The sequence below is a fragment of the Oncorhynchus clarkii genome, chromosome 7 (assembly GCF_045791955.1).
Source record: "Oncorhynchus clarkii lewisi isolate Uvic-CL-2024 chromosome 7, UVic_Ocla_1.0, whole genome shotgun sequence".
In the NCBI taxonomy this organism is placed as follows: domain Eukaryota; kingdom Metazoa; phylum Chordata; class Actinopteri; order Salmoniformes; family Salmonidae; genus Oncorhynchus; species Oncorhynchus clarkii.
Genome location: NC_092153.1, coordinates 20,701,300 through 20,721,982, shown reverse-complemented (window position 1 = coordinate 20,721,982; position 20,683 = coordinate 20,701,300). Strand labels below are relative to the sequence as shown.

The 20,683-nt window shown below is 44.4% G+C and overlaps 2 protein-coding genes across 3 annotated transcripts in view; one reads left to right on the top strand and one right to left on the bottom strand.

Annotated features, from left to right (window-relative positions):
* The window catches only part of LOC139413025 (lymphocyte antigen 75-like), a 36,330-nt gene extending 29,518 nt beyond the window's left edge, over window positions 1-6,812 (top strand). For both annotated transcript variants that reach the window (XM_071160002.1, XM_071160003.1), the window contains exons 29-35: window positions 91-282; window positions 414-637; window positions 1,153-1,363; window positions 3,696-3,857; window positions 4,718-4,834; window positions 5,034-5,225; window positions 5,478-6,812. In XM_071160002.1, the coding sequence (XP_071016103.1) occupies window positions 91-282; window positions 414-637; window positions 1,153-1,363; window positions 3,696-3,857; window positions 4,718-4,834; window positions 5,034-5,225; window positions 5,478-5,650 (1,271 nt within the window). In that variant the 3' untranslated portion in view covers window positions 5,651-6,812. The remainder of the gene's footprint in view (window positions 1-90; window positions 283-413; window positions 638-1,152; window positions 1,364-3,695; window positions 3,858-4,717; window positions 4,835-5,033; window positions 5,226-5,477) is intronic.
* Window positions 6,813-8,097: 1,285 nt separating this feature from the next.
* Window positions 8,098-19,468, bottom strand: LOC139413026 (E3 ubiquitin-protein ligase MARCHF7-like). The gene is made up of 11 exons (XM_071160004.1): window positions 19,426-19,468; window positions 14,551-14,733; window positions 13,244-13,394; window positions 12,321-12,492; window positions 11,832-12,011; window positions 10,547-11,666; window positions 10,138-10,307; window positions 9,933-10,036; window positions 9,567-9,668; window positions 9,295-9,343; window positions 8,098-8,823 (listed from the first exon to the last, which is right to left on the bottom strand). The coding sequence occupies exons 2-11, from the start codon at window positions 14,721-14,723 to the stop codon at window positions 8,729-8,731; spliced, it is 2,316 nt and encodes a 771-aa protein (XP_071016105.1). The 5' UTR covers window positions 14,724-14,733; window positions 19,426-19,468; the 3' UTR covers window positions 8,098-8,728.
* Between the last annotated feature and the right edge of the window lie 1,215 nt (window positions 19,469-20,683).

Below are 20,683 nucleotides of genomic sequence, written 5' to 3'. Positions count from 1 at the left end.
AGTCTGAAGCTTACTCACTGATCGTCGTTGTATTATTGTGTAGTATAAGACGTGTAATAAATGTCAAGTGGTTGCGCCTGTCCTTGGTAGATAACCAGATGAAGTGGTATGACGGTACCAACGTCCAGTACTCTAACTGGGGAGATGGAAGACCAAGCGTCTCAGCCAGCGATGAGTTCATGGCTGGTCTCAACACCGAGGGAGTCTGGGAGATATTCACCAACAAACGCCACTTCAGCCCCTTCAAGCAGAGAAGCATTGTGGTCTGCAAATTGGATAAAGGTTGGTAGACCCCATTCAGACAAACATACTTCACCTATTCACAAGGAGTACTATCTTTTTTTTTAAATTACAACTAAATAATACATTTTGCACTTGATTGACTCTATTAACACATTTTCTTCGTCCCCAAGACTCTAAGGACGAATACAATCAGTCGGTCAGGGACTTTGAGCGCTATGGCAACCTGAGCTACCACGTGATAACCAGGAAGTTGAGCTGGTTCCAGGCGCTGGAGGAGTGTGGCCGTGGCAACGGACACCTGGCCAGCGTGCATGACACCGGGCACAACGCTCACATGGAGCTTATCGCCAAGCGAGACGGCTTCCCGCTGTGGATCGGTCTGTCCAGTCAGGATGTAAGGGAGCTCAGCCACAATGCCACTAACACGGCTTCCCGCTGTGGATCGGTCTGTCCAGTCAGGATGTAAGGGAGCTTAGCCACAATGCCACTAACACGGCTTCCCGCTGTGGATCGGTCTGTCCAGTCAGGATGTAAGGGAGCTTAGCCACAATGCCACTAACACGGCTTCCCGCTGTGGATCGGTCTGTCCAGTCAGGATGTAAGGGAGCTTAGCCACAATGCCACTAACACGGCTTCCCGCTGTGGATCGGTCTGTCCAGTCAGGATGTAAGGGAGCTTAGCCACAATGCCACTAACACGGCTTCCCGCTGTGGATCGGTCTGTCCAGTCAGGATGTAAGGGAGCTCAGCCACAATGCCACTAACACGGCGGCCATTTCTATTGAGAATAACTTCATCTTTTGCAGCAATTTAGTTAAACGGCAGGTAGACATTAAATGCAAAATTTGCTAAGCACCTCTAGTGTGAAGTTTGTTGAGTAATACTGCATCCCCCTCCCCTCTCTGCGCAGGCTAGTGGCTCTCAGTCTTATGAGTGGTCCGATGGGACTAAGTATCACTACAGTCAGGCGGGACTCTCTGACACTGTTGTCAAGTCCAGCTCAGACCCTCAGAGTGTCTGTGTGTACATCACTCCCCATGGCACCTGGATGAGAATGGACTGCAATGCCAAGCTGGACGGAGCAATCTGCTACAACACCACCATCACCACCCCCACTCAGAGTAAGATCCAGTCATATTACCTAGCCTATTAAATCACCACCACCACCCCCACTCAGAGTAAGACCCAGTCCTAGTACCTAGTCTATTACATCACCACCCCCACTCAGAGTAAGACCTAGTCCGAGTACCTAGCCTATTACATCACCACCCCCACTCAGAGTAAGACCCAGTCCTATTGCCTAGCCTATTACAACACCACCATCACCACCCGCACTCAGAGTAAGACCCAGTCCTAGGACCTAGCCTATTACATCACCACCACACAGAGTAAGACCCATTCCTAGTACCTAGCCTATTATATCACCACCCCCACTCAGAGTAAGACCCAGTCCTATTGCCTAGCCCATTACATCACCACCATCACCACCCGCACTCAGAGTAAGACCCAGTCCTAGTACCTAGCCTATTACATCACCACCATCACCACCCGCACTCAGAGTAAGACCCAGTCCTAGGACCTAGCCTATTACATCACCACCCTCACTCAGAGTAAGACCAAGTCCTAGGACCTAGCCTATTACATCACCACCACACAGAGTAAGACCCATTCCTAGTACCTAGCCTATTATATCACCACCATCACCACCCCCACTCAAGAGTAAGACCCAGTCCTATTGCCTAGCCCATTACATCACCACCATCACCACCCCCACTCAGAGTAAGACCCAGTCCTAGTACCTAGCCGATTACATCACCACCATCACCACCCCCACTCAGAGTAAGACCCAGTCCTAGTACCTAGCCTATTACATCACCACCCCCACTCAGAGTAAGACCAAGTCCTAGTACCTAGCCTATTATATCACCACCATCCCCACTTAGAGTAATACCCAGTCCTATTACCTAGCATATTACATCACCAACATCACCACCCCACTCAGCGTAAGACCGGGTTCTATTACCTAGTCTATTACATCACCACCATCACCACCCCCACTTAGAGTAATACCCAGTCCTATTACCTGGCCTATTACATCTCCACCATCACCACTCAGAGTAAGACCCAGTCCTAGTACCTAGCCTATTACACCATCGCCACTCAGAGTAATACCCAGTCCTATTACCTAGCATATTACACCATCACCACTCAGAGTAAGACCCAGTCCTATTACCTAGCCTATTACATCATCACCATCGCCACTCAGAGTAATACCCAGTCCTATTACCTAGCATATTACATCACTGCCATCACCACCCCCACTCAGAGTAATACCCAGTCCTATTAACTGGCCTATTACATCACCACCATCACCACTCAGAGTAAGACCCGATCTTATTACCTAGCATATTACATCACCACAATCACCATCCCCAGTCAGCGTAAGACCCAGTCCTATTACCTAGTCTATTACATCACCACCATCACCACCCCCACTCAGATTAAGACCAAGGCCTAGTACCTAGCCTATTATATCACCACCATCACCACTCAGAGTAAGACCCGATCTTATTACCTAGCATATTACATCACCACAATCACCACCCCCAGTCATCGTAAGACCCAGTCCTATTACCTAGCATATTACATCACCACCATCACCACCCCCGCTCAGAGTAAGACCCGGTCTTATTACCTAGCCTATTACATCATCATCACCACCACTCAGAGTAAGACCCAGTCCTACGGTCTTAGAACCTACCCTATTAGTATTACATCACCACTCAGAGTAAGACCCAGTCCTACGGTTGTAGTACCTACCCTATTAGTATTACATCACCACTCAGAGTAAGACCCAGTCCTACGGTCTTAGAACCTACCCTATTAGTATTACATCACCACTCAGAGTAAGACCCAGTCCTACGGTCGTAGTACCTACCCTATTAGTATTACATCACCACTCAGAGTAAGACCCAGTGCTGGTACCTAGTCTATTACATCACCACCCCCACTCAGAGTAAGACCCGGTCTTATTACCTAGCCTATTACATCATCATCACCACCACCACTCAGAGTAAGACCCAGTCCTACGGTCTTAGAACCTACCCTATTAGTATTACATCACCACTCAGAGTAAGACCCAGTCCTACAGTCGTAGAACCTACCCTACTAGTATTACATCACCACTCAGAGTAAGACCCAGTCCTACGGTCTTAGTACCTACCCTATTAGTATTACATCACCACTCAGAGTAAGACCCAGTCCTACGGTCTTAGTACCTACCCTATTAGTATTTATTTATTATACACACAACTTGAATTCTTGTGTTAAGAAGACATTGATGTTTAATGAGCGATCTGAGCAGATTTGTTTTACATAGTATACACACCAATCTTTTAAGATTCCATAAAATAAATCCCTCTAATGTCATCTGTTTTTGTTTGTCTAAATCAGGATCGAACCTCGCAGTTCCCCAGGTGGCCAACAACTGCCCTCAGAACAGTGGCTCGTCTAAGTGGGTTGAGCACCAGGACCACTGCTATGCTTTTGACATGACCTTCTATAACTACTCTGTGTACAGCATGGAGGATGCCAAGAGCATCTGTGAAAGGCTTGGTAAGTCACCCACTAGCTCTCCTATTTGACACGTATATATTTCTGTATTATTGTATATAAGTTGAGTTTTACATTATTGCAGCATCTTGGGTTAGGTTGTTGTGGTAAGAGAATGGTTTCCCTATAACCAACCTGATTAAATACAAGTATTTCATATTTACTCTTATAAACTGGGTAGTTTGGTTCCTAGATGCTGATTATCTGAAAGCTGTGGTATATCAGATATTATAAACTGGGTGGCTCGAGCCCTGAATGCTGATTGGCTGACAGCCGTGGTATATCAGTCCTTATACCAAGGGTATGACAAAAATTACGAGCGGCAGGTAGCCTTCGAGGTTAGAGCATTGGACCAGTAACTGAAAGGTTTGCATGTTCCAAAACCGGAGCTGACAAGGTCAAATAAATATGAAATCAAATCTGTCACTGTGCCCTTGAGCAAGGTACTTAGCCCTAATTGCTCCATTAGTGCTCTACAATGGCGACCCAGGCCATGACCCTACTCCCTGCGGGTCTCAGGGGGAGTTGGGATATGCAAAAAAATAAAAACATATTTCCATTACAGACCTGTGTGTAACAGGACAAATATAAGCACCCAAATGATTATTCTAATTACATTGGTAACCAGTTTATAATAGCGATAAGGCTCCTCTGGGGTTTATAGATAATATACCACAGCTAAGGGCTACATCCAGGCACTCTGCGCTGTGTCGTGCATAAGAACAGCCCTTAGCCGTGGTATATTGGCCATATACCACACCCCCCCAGGCCTTATTGCTTAATTAGTACACCATGATCAAATCAAGTGATTTCTTACTTACAGTACAGTGCATGTATGCCTCCTTTTTGCCTTTGATTGACAGATGCACAGCTGCTGACCATAATGACCAGAGAGGAGAATGACTTTGTCTCTGGCTACATGGCAGACAACCCTCTCATCACCAGTAGGGTGTGGCTCGGCATGGACCTGGACAAACAAGGTAAACTGACCTGACCCGTACAATAGGATAGGCTTGTCACTTATTACTGTATACGGATGTTATGAGACATTATATTTATATTGGACAGCATGGAAGTTGTGTGCACCAAATTCTACATGCCAATACAGTACATTATACTCAAATAAAGTCGTCTATTTTAACTCAGAATAGAATCAGTAATGCTTCCTCTGTCTTCCAGGTCAGCCAGTGGGCTGGGTGGACGGTTCCTCTCTGGCCTTCTCTAACTGGGAGACCAAGGGTTCTGCTAGTGGGGTGAAGACAGCGACCCAGCAGAACTCTTGTGCTGTCATGGTGTCTGCAGACGGAGGCGTCTGGAGCAGAGTCAGCTGCAAGGACAGCCACAGCCGCATCGTCTGCAAAGTACCCACACGTGAGTACAATAGTGCAATGGTTCACCAGTCTCAACTCATACATACTCTTTTTTACTATGTGGATAGCAGCATGCCCTGGTGACCGCTCCAAGCTATTGCATGTAACAAGAGTCGATTGTATATGGCTCATAGATTTCCCCGGCTTCGCTGTGGTTATGGTTATTCTATATTTGTAAACATTGATGTGCTTGAAACAGCGACTTTCTTGGCCAGTTTGGAGATGTGTTTCTGACTGGCTGTGTTGCCTCCAGGGTCGGGGAGCGTCCCGGTGGCGCTGGTCTTCTTCCTGGTCGTCCTCACCGCCCTTCTGGCGGCCATCGGCTTCGTCGTTTATAAGAAGAGCAGGGCCAGGTTCAACTCCACCGTGCGCTACAGGAGAACCATTGATGATGCTGACAGCACTAGTATAATGGATGCAGAGTGAGACTTGTCTTCTATCTATGCAGTTTAAAGAAGCAGTTATTTGCCTACAATTATTCAGTATGGAAATATTATTATGCAGCAAACTGAAACCTGGCTGCCTTTTCATTTTAAAAGACAACTTTATTTATTTGTATAAATTCCCAAGCAGGCTTTTTTTTTTTTGCATTTTCTGTGACATTGTAAATATTGGCAAAAGGATTTTGAAAATCCCCAAACTAGTATTTTTTTGTTGTTTTACCTTGTTTTAATTAACTTTACAATGATTATTTTAGAGAAAGACCTGCCACATTGAACAGTTGATGCAGTGTTGAAGGACTTGACAAAAAAGGCACTGGATACGTGATGCTTGTTGTCAGGGTATTTTTACTTCTCGGAGGCACTGATGTTTTTCTCTGTTTTCACTCTTTGTTTGTGATTATTTTGTCATGGAGGAAGGTGTCGTTTTCACTGTTGGCCATTGACGAAAGAAGGAACAACTGCATCATGGCACTTTCATTAACAGAACAATAATCCTTATTAGCTTGATGTATTTATCATTTAAAAAACAATTTAAGGTCTAATACAGGTACTCTAGCTAATGCAGTCCAGCACAGACTCCCTTAGACAATTTGGAGTGGCATGCATTCTCATTTGCCATTTGGCCATTTCAACTACATGCAATTCATTCCAACTGTAAATGCCTTGGGTGCATTCTCTTTGTCGTTATGACTATAACCTTCCTCTCCTATGCCCTCAAACTACTGAGAACATTTGCACTTTAAATTGAAACGTTTTATCGTGAATAATGCCTTAGCAGTTGTTTCTGCCACGTTCAAGCACAATAGTTGTCTTAGGGGTGTTCATTTGGGGTTAATGTTTTCAAAGGTCGCTACTTGCTGAGGCCTCAAACTGCACACAGCTGCTGTAAATGCTTTGTAAATATTTAAATTCTTTTTTTAAAATTTTATTATGGAGAATCTAAACCAAAGATGTTTTTTTGAATCTCGTGAATGTTGATAACCTGGACATTCCTCTAGACTTTATTTGGATCTGCCTTGCAACAATGCTTGTTAACTAGGATTACCATTCCCAAAATGTTCAACAGTATCTTCATATCTACATATTGGTCCCAAGCAGACCATCCGCTCCACTATGGTCTTCCAATAAAATAGGTTTGTCTTTAAGGGCTGAGTCCTGTCATTTTTGTTGTTGAGGAAATGAATAGATTTCAGACGTGGGTATCACTGTGACCTACCACAATAACTTGTATGAACTTTGGAGGCGGCAAGGACACAAGGAATCGAGAAAGGAATAATTAAAGCTCTGGAATTCTGCAAAGGAGCTTCCCTAATTCAGGCTGGGATTCAATCCAAGGCGCTACAGAGTTGTTCTACAACTTGGATTAAATCCCTGCCTCAATCAAGGGTCGCGTTCCCCTGCTCAAACATCGCATGCGTCAACCAATGGTTCCGTGCCACATCAACTGTGTAGCCAGGCACCAGACTGCTAGAGCATGTGGTTAGCCGTTACGTGGAAACCCGATCCAGGCATGTAAGATCTGGTATGCATCCACAACATCTGAGCAGAGGAACATTACCTTGTGATGAGGGAAGCTCTGACTTACTGAACTAATGTGATTGCTTGGATGAAAGCTCAGTGGGCAGAGTATACAGATGCATGTATAAAAAAAGGTTGGTAGGTTGGAGGGCATTACATACAGGTTGTGACCTGCAAAGTTACTTGTTCAAATCCCAATTGTGACTCGTTTCCAACCATACCGAACATTAAACAAATTACATGTCTAATCTTCTAACTAACTTTGATTGAACAACTTCAAAATCTGTCAACGCAGATGGTGCCGTCCACACCCCTAGTGCAGCGGACAAGACACTGGGATAGGGACCAGGTCACAGGGTCAAATCTTGCCAATTAAAAAGGTTTATGGGAGATTGACAATTGGTTTTGCTCAACTACCTAGTTCAGGAAACAAATGGACTTTAATGAAATGAGACAACGCCACTAACACACAAATTACATTTACAGGAGGAATCAGAAAATGTATAAAGTGGCAAAAACATTTAGCTAATTGTGCCAGACATTCTTATAAAGACTACTAGTGTATCATGTAAACGTGTGCATGCTTTTAACCTTAAAAAAAAATCTGAAGGGGGTGAGGCAGATTACAAAACTCGTCTCAGTAGGATACACCTAAGTATCCTCGGCTAGAGGCGGCTATCGAGCAAATTCCTCCATTAAACTATTAACGAATTGCCACTTCTACATATGGTGACCACTTACCGGGTCAGAGAAGAGCGTGGAGTTTACCTCAATTGAGAATCTTCCCGTCTTCTTTTTAAATCATAAAAGGTTTTTGAGCAACAGTTATTGAAATTGCTTACACATTAATAGATTTTTAACTTCATTGTCCTTGTTCAGTTTTGTTGAATGAAATGTTGCCTGCAAACACATGTACATTCAAAACTTTATTGCAATAATTAAATGAAAACAAGTTTCAGAGCCAAGCAAATTAGCATTTTCATACCGCAAACATTGAAAACAGACAAAAACAGAACAAACTGTCAATTATTGAGCTGTAAACAGTAAAGGGAATAATTTGCCACTTTTTGATATAATCTTCCCTAAACAGAGCCCTTTCCTTTCTCCCAACCCGCTAAACTAATGAACCAGTGTTGTGTTCCGGAGCTTTTTCCAATTTCTCTTTTTTTTTTTTTACACAATATATCACCACGGTGGCCGGATCTGCTTTTGTAGATCAGGAAACAGTTAAAGCACTCGTGGTATCACAGTTCAAATAGACATCTTGCATTTTAATGGAATAAAGCTCAAATCTGGAGGGGGGGGGGGTATAAAGCATTTTCTCACCTCGGTCCACTTCAAAGTCAGTCTGCATATCTATGACATCGTCACCTCTACGTCAGGAGTGACTTCCCATCTACTTGGCATTGGCTTTAAAGAAAATCTCACAAGCCATTGCACTCAGTAAAATCACATGAGGTGAAACAGAATGGGTTGCTACTAGCTGGTAACACCTTCAATTCTTCTGCTTGCCCCCCCATCTATTTTTCCTTATCCCCGTCGGTCAATTGTACTCCTCTTCCAGGTCTTCATCGAGGTCACAGAAATCGATTGACGGCCGAGTATCAACCACCTCTTCGTCCGATTCCCCATAAGAGCCTGCAGCGGAGGGAAAAATGATCAGTCAAATCAGACACTAGTTTATTAGCAGTCTATTTCATTATTTATTTTTGAATAAACAGCTGCAAAAGGTATCTTTTAGTTTAGAAAGTGTTCAAAGGTAAAATAGTAAGACCATTTAATTGTCAGTGATTAATACTGCAGTGCATATCAAACCATCTAATAACCTCTACTGAGAGGACCTTCTGCATAGCTAACTGAAGGGTAATTATCCACAGCAGTGTTGCTGGGCAACAAAAATATGTGCAGAGCTCACCATGCTACATGTAGAAATGCTTTTGTCCTTTCACACGTATGGGCCTTTAACATCAGAGAAGGTCAATATAATCAAATACTTACCCATCAATTCATAAACAGTGGGGGGGGGGGGGGGGTAGTTTTACCAACAGCCTCATATCAAGTTACTAAAACATGTACACAGCATTGGGGAGAAATTATTCAAGAACGTACTTTCAAGATTGTCCATGTGTTCGTGAAGGGTTCTCGCCAGGTTGAAAAACTGAGCGAAAGAGGGGGAAAATGTTCGTTTTTTAAAAGAAAATTCAAATGTAGTAAGATTCAGTGTTAAGTATTTTTCCACACCCCAATACAATAGTAAGTGAATTATACGGCCAAAGAAGAACCTGGGGCTTAACATTCAAGATGACTTCTGAGCCCAGTGTAAAATTCATGAGGTTTAGAATTGGTTGTGCATGGTGTCGACTGTAGGCGTGGGCTCTTACCCCGGCGTCGTTGGCAGCTCCTAGCACATCAGAGAACCTCTGCTCACACAGGTGAAGCAACACCACCAGGTAAAGGCCACAGCTGATGAACTCGTACTCAGACTGGACAGAAAGGGAACGAGAGTAAGGAAGCGGTCACTGAAAGCTGCAGATATGCGTTAAGCTCAAGTTAAGACTGGATCCCAGGAGGTTAATCCTTAACGTTTCACAGAACAGTTGTTTTTAGTGTCCCTTTCTGGTATTCTACAGTTGAATGAGCAGCACAGGAGGGATATTCTGCAGAATGTTTCCCCATTCACAGTCTTAACAGTTAGATAATGGCTGACTAGGAGGTGACTGTCTGGGGTTAACTGAGCGTCCCCTCACCTTCTCATGTGTCCTGTGTAGCTCGTTGATGTCAAAGTTCTCAATGTTCAGGTGCAGCTTTTCTTTGCACAGCTCACACGTGGTGATGGCATCCAGATTCGTGCCTGGACAAGAGTGAAAGATGGCAAGAATGTGCGATAAATGCAGAATACACAGAGGGGAAGAAATCATTTGTTGAGGCCAGAGAGAGAGAAATAAATCTTACCAGAGCTGATTTTGGAACGCAGCCACTTTTTGATGCAGTCCTGGTGAACATACTGCAGGCTGCCTGTGCAGCGGCAGGGCTCGATCAGAGGGTTGGAGGGAGACTCCTCACCCATTTGGCAAATACGACACAGGTCCCCTTCCTCCTCGTCAGAGTCCTCCAACAGCAGGCTACAGGGGAGAGCGAGAGAAAGAAAACTGTAAATAAACCTATTCAAAATCCTATTCAAAATCAGAGAAATGACTGAGTCAAATAATTAAAGTGGTGGTCCATCCAAAAGAGGCATTTAAATGACAAGACGAGCATAGCCACAATAAAGACGATGGACAACACATGGACAGTGCTATGTACAACAGGGGGTGGGACACAAGCATGCAGGTTCAGCCTACTCCCCAGTCAGCATCCCCACCTCTCCTGGATCTTCCTCAGTCTCTCAGGGTCTCTGGAGGAGGTGGGCTTCTCCTGGCCCTCCGGTTGGCTCCTGGCGGCGCCCGTCATGTCCACGGCGATCATGACGTTGTCGTGGACGCGGAACAGCGGGCTGCTCATGAACCTCGCCAAACGCTGACTACTCCCCGCCATGTCTCTCAACTCTTCCTGTAGGGCGGCGCTAGCGCCCATCGTCCCCGAGGCTGCAACTTCCTCTTCGTCTTCCTCATCATCCTCGGGGGAGTCTCTCCTCCTGAGGGGGAACTGGGTACCACGGTAATCCTCGTCGGCGCCGGATGCCAGGCGAGCGCTTTCGTCCCGTCCTTCTCTTCTACGGCGGGAGAAGAGAGGAGTGCAGCGGGTCTGGATGGAAGACGACAGCCAGGAGGAACCTGAAGTACTACTTCCAACACCACTGGTGCTGCCCCCTCTCCAGGCCTCCAGGCCACGCTGGGTCTGACCCTCCTGGACCGGGGACAGGCCCTGTCTGCGACGCCTCAAGAAGGCAAAGGCCTGAGCCGCGTCAGAGCCTCTGGGAACGGGTTCCACACTCACGGGCCGGACGCTCTCCTCGCTGGTAGCCACGGGTGTGTGGCTGGGGACTTCAACGACAGGGCTGTCCTCGGCCGAGTCGAAGGAGCGGGAGGTGGAGCCAGAGCTGGAGCCACTGGAGTCCTGGCTGGAGCGCCGAGAGAAGAGGCGGGAGAGGAGACGGCGGGTGGAGCGACGTCCATCGGATGCCTCGCCACCCTCTGGGGTTGTCCTGGGGGTGGTGGTTGGCGCGGAGGGAGGGGGGCTGGAGTCCCGGGCCTCCCGTCTTGCTGAGGGGGTTGTGTACCAAGACGAGGGGCGAGAGGAGACGGAGGCTCCTAGAGTGGGCTTTGGGCTCTCAGTGGGTTCCTTGGTGGTGCGGAGGGTAGAGGTGGTCAGGGAGTGGCCGGTGGTCCGGGAGGTGGTGGAGTCCCGGGCCAGTGGGAAGCGCTGGTAAGTGGAAGAGAGGTGGCGGCTGAGGGAGCTGCTCTCCCTGCTAGAGGAAGAGTAGAGGGTCTCCTTGGGCCGGGCCCCCTGGGCATAGGTGGAGGTCACACGGTCTGGCCGGTCTAAAACAAATGTCCACATTAGCGGTTGCATGCGTGTCAGTATTATGTTTGCGTGCGACTATGTAGCGGTTTCAGTTTTATGATTGAATGTGTGCGTAAATGTGTCAATAGATGTGTAACACAACGCACACAAATGAGTCACTATGTGTGAGTGTAAGAACATACACAGGGATGAGCTGAGTCCAGAGCTCCTATAGCTGGTGTCAGCCTCACTAGACAGACTCCTCCCCTCAGTCCTCTTCTCCAGCTCCCTTCTGGACCACAGGGGCTCTGAGGAGGAAGAGGAGGAGGAAGAAGAAGAGGACGACCTGGACAGAGGCCGGTACGACTTCCACGACGACGAATCTAAAACACAAGGTGCCAGTTTGTTATTCAGCTGCATGATAGAAAAGATAAGTTGGCTAAACCACGACAGGAATCATTAAGATGCTTAATCAATGTTTAACTGAAGATTTAATATCATTATTATCACTCAAAGCAATGGTAATGATTTTATGCATGATTATCACAAGACCTGCGCTCATCAAGTGTATGGAAACAGCAGTATATTTAAAGGAAAAGTTCACTTAAAAAAACATTTGCCAGGTATTTTCATACATTAAAAAGGGCTCAAGGAAAGAGACTGAACTCTCCCTTGAACCAGGGGTCAGATACCAGTGTCTCTGAGGATACTGCTGGAGTAGGAGGAGCCAGTCACAGAGGAGGAGGGGCTTCTTGTATATGCAGCTCTGTTGGTATAGGACAGTTTGACCCGTTTGGTATCCCCATCATCAGTTGTGTTGCTGAGAAGTCCTGAGTACGTCCCCAGTCTTCGCTCTGAATCAGTCTGATAAAACAACCCACAGAATACCATCACATGAATCAAAATGGGCTTGAACGGCACTTTGAACTTGAAACCGCGCATCAGTAATATCACTATCAAAACCTAAAAGGCAAACTGTTTAATCCCCAAGTCTATTGACGCACGTGTAATCTAAGTCACAATTTAAAACAAATCACCATCAAAATCTGTCAGTTTATGTTAGCGACAGCATTGGCTGCATCTCAATCCACCATATCCGCCTAGGCTGCGGTGGAAGGTGGCAGAGCTACAGTGGTGTTGGTCACAGACCATGAGACATCCCCGAAAAAAACATATATAAATAGGTCTTCTCACTAAACATAGCGTCCAAACTAAGGGAGACTGAAACAATGGTGTTCTCAGTTTTGCTCTTCGACCCCCATGAGTGCCACGGGACTCATCTGAAGGTAAGGGGTTAAATATATATATTTCCCAAGCCGTCTTATATCTCCCAGATATAGGACAGGCACTTCAAAACCTTAATCCTTACCATACATTTTTTTTGACCGTCTTGCCATTCATAAAAATGTTTTATTTCATTTGTTTCTATGGGCTATAATAGTATAGGCCAAATTCTATATTTTATCCAATATATATTTTTTTAAATTGATAGCTAAAGTGATCCTAAAATTCTAAATCAAATAGCTAAATGATTCACGGTATGACCATGTTAAAACAATTCCATATGTTAGCTTAGTGCCCTGATGAACAAGATCCCGTTCTATCGTGAGTTTACCAGTTTGCTGCGGCTGCTCAGTGAGGACTCGGCCCAGGAGCGATCGTAGGAGACCGAGGAGGTGGTCAGAGGGGATTTCCAGCAGGAGTGGCGGCTGTCAGAGCTACTGTAGTCCCTTGTCGAGCTGAGGAACCGAGAGCTCGGAGACACCAGGAGCGTGAAAACACAGGGAGCGCAAGTCAATACGTGGAGAAATGTAGGGTAGCTGACATGGTACAAATCCAAGATCACCACAAACAGGAAAAGAGTGGGAAAACAGTTCATATCCAAGCAGTGTTTCCCCTAGCATTTACATCAGCAGCGATGGCAAAGTCAGCATTGTAGTGGGCGTAGCCAATGGCATAAGACCAAAAATTGTAAAAGCCCTCAAAGACAATTTAGCTGTAAAATTGTTTTTAATTACACACTAAAAATGATATTCATATTCATTCTACACATTGAGCCGAGATCCATTTTTAAAGCTTCCTGCAATTCTGCACATTCATGGCTTCTGCCGTGTTCAAAATCATTGGGTGCCCCTATTTTTTGGAGTTGCGGCAACGATTTAGCAGCAGAGGCTAACACTGCTAAATTAATATAGGGGAAACACTGCAGAGCATTTGTCTAAATATCCTACATTATTCCTACATTCTTTCATGTTAGATAGATAATTATAATGGCATAATATTTCACATAATAACATTGATCTTTTTTTCAGAACATCAAATGCAGTCAAAAGTACTCCAAAATGTTTACAGCCTTCTGTAATTCTACTTAAAGAGGTCTGCGAACGTGTCAATTAAGGCACTTGTTTATTGTGCATTTGAGCCGGGCCCAGGACTCTTCTGGAAGAGTAGTCAAATAGACAGACAGCCCCAGTAGTAACTTTATCTAATGGCACAGTCATTGACAGGACAGGCGGGCTGAAAAACACACGGGCAGGAATCTAGGCTGGCCTATAAAAAGCCCCAGCTAAAGTACACAGATACCTTCACTGCTTCTGAACACAGCTAGCTAGCCAAATAGAGAAGAGGATTGGAACCAAGAGGCAGAGCTACAGGCCCTTAGTCAGATGGCAGCAAAGAAAGCCTGATTCTTGGGGGGAGAAAATAATGACCCCACACGACTGCCTTTATTTTAAAGAGAACATTGGTCGTCATGAAAACAGGCTAAACTTGTCCCAACTGCCTAGCCTTATCCTTCCTTTGTTTATAAACATATTTGAAGTGTTATTGTTAACCGGCAGAATTTTAGGAATACGAAATGACATTTAGGGTCAGCAAATGTATGTGACCTGCCACTTTCTCCCTCTCATACAGTTCAGTACCTGGTGGTCGAGGTCAGGTTTAAGGGGTGTGGTCCTGGTGAATCGATCACTGTTCAGGACACTGGTTCTTCCATAGAGTCTGCTGGAACCCAGGGAGGAGGGGGAAGAGGATGAAGAATAAGACGACGTGGTGCCGGACACCGTAAAGGGCAGCCGACGAGGCTTGGAATCCATCACTGATTGGCTGTGGAAAGAGATTAGAAAAGCCCAGCTGTAAGAAAAAAAATGTAATCAAACATTGTACAAAGAAGTGGAGTACGGTAGGCTTAGACATAGTCCAGTGTTATTTAGTACACAAGTGCTAGACTGATGTAGGCTACAGCAGGGGTTCCAAAACTTTTCCCACTCAGTCCCCCCTTCCAGCATTGAACATCATGTCCACCATGCGCCATGTCTATTTCTATGGGCACAAGCACTGGTCATGACACAAACTGTTCACATCCCTTATTGTCGGCCAATACATTTTGCAGTTAACCTCATTTTCTTGCAATTCCACACTCTGCCTCGTCTAATGTGACAAACATTACAACCTGAAAATAAAGGAGAGCCGCACACTCTAGGAGGCCAGATGCAAAAATGTCATGTCCAACGTTTTGACAGCCAAGCTGTCTTCATCAATGGTATAATCAAACACTGCGGGATGACTTGTTTATATAGTGTCAAAAGACACAGGTGTCTGTAATCATGGCCAAGTGTGGCCTAATCATTGGTTAATTATCAAATATTAAAAATGGCATACAAAGAACAGCATACGAAAAACCATGGATAGCATACGATCATAGATTCATTTTAGACCACACAAGCTTACAAACAATTACAATGGCAAAGTCACAATAATGGCTTCAGATCAAAGGGAGCAAGGGTCTTACAACCTAGCTAAAAGAATATATATATATATATATATTTTTTTTTTAAAGAGTTGACATGGGCTAGTTGATCTGCACATTTTTGACAAACTATAAAATAGCTCTATGGTATGTATTTATTATGCATCCCCATCAGCTGCCAAGGCAGCAGCTACTCTTCCTGGAGTCTGGCAAAATTAAGGCAGTTTTATCCCCTCCCCAATTTCTCTCGTCTCATTGCTGCAACTCCAACGGGCTCTGGAGGCGAAGGTAGAGTCATGCGTCCTCGGAAACATGACCCATCAAACCACCCTTCTTAATTAGAGGTCGACCGATTAATCGAAATGGACGATTAATTAGGGCCAATTTCAAGTTTTCATAACAATCGGAAATCGGTATTTTTGGACACCTTTATTTAACTAGGCAAGTCAGTTAAGAACACATTCTTATTTTCAATGACGGCCTAGGAACGGTGGGTTAACTGCCTTGTTTAGGGGCAGAACGACAGATTTTCACCTTGTCAGCTCGGGGGATCCAATCTTGTAACCTTACAGTTAACTAGTTCAACGCAATAACAACCTGCCTCTCTCTCGTTGCACTCCACAAGGAGACTGCCTGTTACGCGAATGCAGTAAGCCAAGGTAAGTTGCTAGCTAGTTAAACTTATCTTATAAAAACAATCAATCATAATCACTAGTTAACTACACACGGTTGATGATATTACTAGATATTATCTAGCGTGTCCTGCGTTGCATATAATCTGACTGAGCATACAAGTATCTAAGTATCTGACTGAGCGGTGGTAGGCAGAAGCAGGCGCGTAAACATTCATTCAAACAGCACTTTCGTGCGTTTTACCAGCAGCTCTTCATTGTGCGTCAAGCATTGCGCTGTTCATGACTTCAAGCCTATCAACTCCCGAGATGAGGCTGGTGTAACCGAAGTGAAATGGCTAGCTAGTTAGCGCGCTAATAGCGTTTCAAACGTCACTCGCTCTGAGCCTTGGAGTGGTTGTTCCCCTTGCTCTGCATGGGTAACGCTGCTTCGAGGGTGGCTGTTGTCGTTGTGTTGCTGGTTCGAGCCCGGGGAGGAGTGAGAAGAGGGATGAAGCTATACTGTTACACTGGCAATACTAAAGTGCCTATCAGAACATCCAATAGTCAAAGGTTAATGAAATACAAATGGTATAGAGGGAAATAGTCCTATAATTCCTATAATAACTACAACCTAAAACTTCTTACCTGGGAATATTGATGACTCATGTTAAAAGGAACCACCAGCTTTCATATGTTCTCATGTTCTGAGCAAGGAACTTAAATGTTAGCTTTCTTACATAACACATATTGCACTTTTACTTTCTTCTCCAACACTTTGTTTTTGCAATATTTAACCAAATTTAACACGTTTCATTATTTATTTGAGGCTAAATTGATTTTATTGATGCATCATATTAAGTTAAAGTGTTCATTCAGTATTGTTGTAATTGTCTTTACTACAAATAAATTAAATTTAAAAAAAATTGGCCGATTGAATCGGTATCGGCCTTTTTGGTCCTCCAATAATCTGTATCGAAAAATCATAATCGGTTGACCTCTATTCTTAACACACACCTGCTTAACCCGGAAGCCAGCCGCAGCAATGTGTCGGAGGAAACACCCTTCACCTGACGACCGAGGTCAGCCTGCAGGCACCCGGCCCACATAAAGGCGGCGCTAGAGCGCGGTGAGCCAAGTCAAGCTGCCCCGGCCAAACCCTCCCCTAACCCGGACGACGCTGGGCCAATTGTGCGCCGCCCTACGGGACTCCCGAGCATGGCCGGTTGTGATACAGCCCGGGATCAAACCCGGGTCTGTAGTGACACCTCTAGCACTGCGTCACTCGGGAGGCAGCAGTTATTCATTTTTGAAAAACATTACAATACATTAACAAAACAGATTTCACAACATATTAAGTATGCAATGACAAGAGGAAAACTGATTACGCACTACACAATTTCTAAACTGCACCTTGTCCATTCTCCTATTACAACCTTTAAGAGTAAGTTGAAAACCTTCCTGAGTTACTTAAAATAAAAATAAAGTGGGAACCAAGTCAATAGGAGTTCAATGTCCTGACCCAACCCTACCTTACTTATTGCTAAAAACCTTCGGTGCTGGTTCCACCCAACCCTAAGGCTAGGCTAAATGTGATTTAACGACAACAAGCTAAGACGAGATAGACCTAGCGGTGTTTTGAAACTGCAATCGTAAAGACCAGACTGAAGAGTCAGGGAATCTCCTAATATGATAAGAACCCAACAGTCAGGAGAAGGGGTTGGCTGTTCGCTGAGGCAGCAGAAGGGTGACAGTGTACAAGACACAGTCAAACTGTTCAGAAGCAGCAGCTTCTTGGCACCTAACCCCCACACCTGTCCTTGGATCACTGTTATTACATCCCAAATGGCACCCTATTCAGTGCACTACATAGGCATTAGGGTGCCATTTGGTACACACTGTCACAGCCATTTGATGGTGACATTTCCTGAGGAATGACAGAGCAGCAGGGGGCTGTGTAGGCCAGGTCAGGCCTTGCACCACGAGAGTCACTGCAAGGTAATTTATTAAAAAGGTACATTCCTCTGGTTTACATGGATCACAGCACCCATACGGGGATAGGAGAACCAGAGAGAAGAAACCTGTCCATCTCCTTACAAAGCCCCACCCCCTCAACTGTTTGGGAAAGGTTCCTAACAGTAAACTTCAAGTGTTTATTTTGTATTGCACCTAGGCTATCTCCTTTGGTAGCCTACAATTGTAGCTTAGAAATACTATTTTAATACATTATATTTATGCTCCTGATTTAACCCAGTGCGATTGTGGCTTCTCTCAATCACACTCATGAGGCATGTGTGGTGCTAAACTTAACCATCAGGAATGCTGATGTGTACCTGAGGGAAGTTGCTAGGTAAGGCTGATAATCTGCACACAAGATAACAAAACGTGCTTCTCTACTGTTAATATTTATTGGCACAATAGTAACACGTTCGGTCAAGCTCTGCAAAACTGGAAGAGTGAATTTTAAATTCGGCATCAGAAGTTTAGTTTTTTTCAAAAACATTTTGTTTTGAGAATGTGGCTTGGCTGCTCTTCCTGATTCAGACATGGCCATGAACGCATTAGCTGTTTTTTCCTCGACCAGTCAAGGCCAGTTATTTTTCCTTCTCCATCTACCAGATTTGCAGCAATAAACTATAGTTTAGGTACCTTTGGATAGATAGAGAACAAGACAAGTCTTATTAATGCAACAGTTGAGCAAACCAGTGACACCTTAGCATCTCAGTCATGAATTGCAAGCTAGCCAACAATAGCTTCATGGCTAACGTTAGGTAACGTTAGCTGACTGTCACTAAAAGGCTACCCAAATAACCTGAACGACCTGTCAAAATGTCTGTTTCGCTGACCAGATGTCGAATGAGCTTGTCAGCTACCTACCTACCGTTAACAATACTCATGGACATGTAAGCATGAAACATGCATGATCTCAAAGCCACACTGTCTGGGGCCAGCTAGTCACCCAAACGTGTTGTTGGCACGGCTTCGAAGTTCAACATGGATAAAGAAAAACAGCTTGCTAGCTAACGATACCTACTTGGCTAAATAGCTAGCTAACGTCAGCCCACGACCACAAAGCATGCTAGGGCTACAGTTGCTAACTACCATCCTAGAACTATAAACCACTCGATTGAGGACATGTCAGTCATATCCACAAATAGGACATTTACGGGACACAAAAGACAGTGAATGCGATGAGATAATCTTGGTGGTTTAGCTGGTTAACGTTAAATAGCAAACGGTAGGTAGGCCTATTTTTTTTATGCTGCTGTTGTTGATCATCCGTCCTGTCATAACGTTAAGAAGCTAGCTAATCCATTTCTTATATCAAAGGAATCAATTTAATCGTTGCCAAATTAAAATGTAAAACAATGTCGCTGGCTATAGCTAGAAACATCACTGATAAGGTGCTACTTTCGTGCAAACGCAGCACACTCTCACCTTTGCTTCCAAGCTTCGCTGCATTCAATGATGACGGCGTCTGTGTGTTGATATAGAGAAGGTCATGTGATTTACAATGCAATCAGACACCCAGAGAAAGTACATACAACTCAGGATGGTGATGGACAATGTACTCCAGCCAATAGAATATGAAAGACTGTACTTGTTCCGCCCCCCCCCCCTTTAATTGACGGTTGTGAATTATGAGTGAAAGTACAGTATGATTGTGATAGTAATGAATTGATGATGATGTTGGTGAGTTAAGATTGACATGATGGTTCTGATAATGAATTGATGATGATGATGATGATGATGTTGGTGAGTTACAATTGAAAGTATGATTGTGATAATACACTAAACACAAATATAAACGCAATGTAAAGTGTTGGTCCCATGTTTCATGAGCAGAAATAAAATACCACAAAAATATTCCATACCACAAAAAGCTTATTTCTCTAAAATGTTGTGCACAAATTTGTTTACATCCCTGTTATTGAGCATTTAGACTTTGCCAAGATAATTCATCCACCTGACCGTTTTGCTGATGTCAAGATTGTGAACAGAGTGCCCCATGGTGGGGTTATGGTATGGGCAGGCATAAGCTAAGGACAATGGACACAATAGCATTTTATCAGTGGCAATTTGAATGCACAGAGATACTGTGATGAGATCATGAGGCCCACTGTCGTGCCATTCATCCACTGATATCACCTCATGTTTCAGCATGATAATGCACAACCCCATGTCACAAGGATTCTTGGAAGCTGAAAATGTCCCAGTTCTTCCATGACCTGAATACTCACCAGACATGTCATCCAATGAGCATGTTTGGGATGCTCTGGATCGACGTGTTCAACAGCGTGTTCCAGTTCCTGCCAATATCCAGCAACTTCGCATAGCCATTGAAGTGCAGTGGGACAACGTTCCACAGGCCATAATCAACAACTCTATGCAAAGTAGATGTGTCGCACTGCATATGACAAATGGTGGTCACACCAGATACAGACTGTTTTTCTGATCCACGCCCCTACCTTTTTTAAGGTGCCTGTGACCAACGGATGCATATCTGTATTACCAGTCATGTGAAATCCATAGATTAGGGCCTAATGAATTTATTTCAATTTACTTATTTCCTTATGTGAACTCTAACTCAGTAAAATCTTTGAAATTGTTGCATGTTGTGTTTATATTTATGTTCAGTATAAACACACAATTATCTGGTTATTTTTGTTAAAAACAGTTTTGCAATGGTCAATAG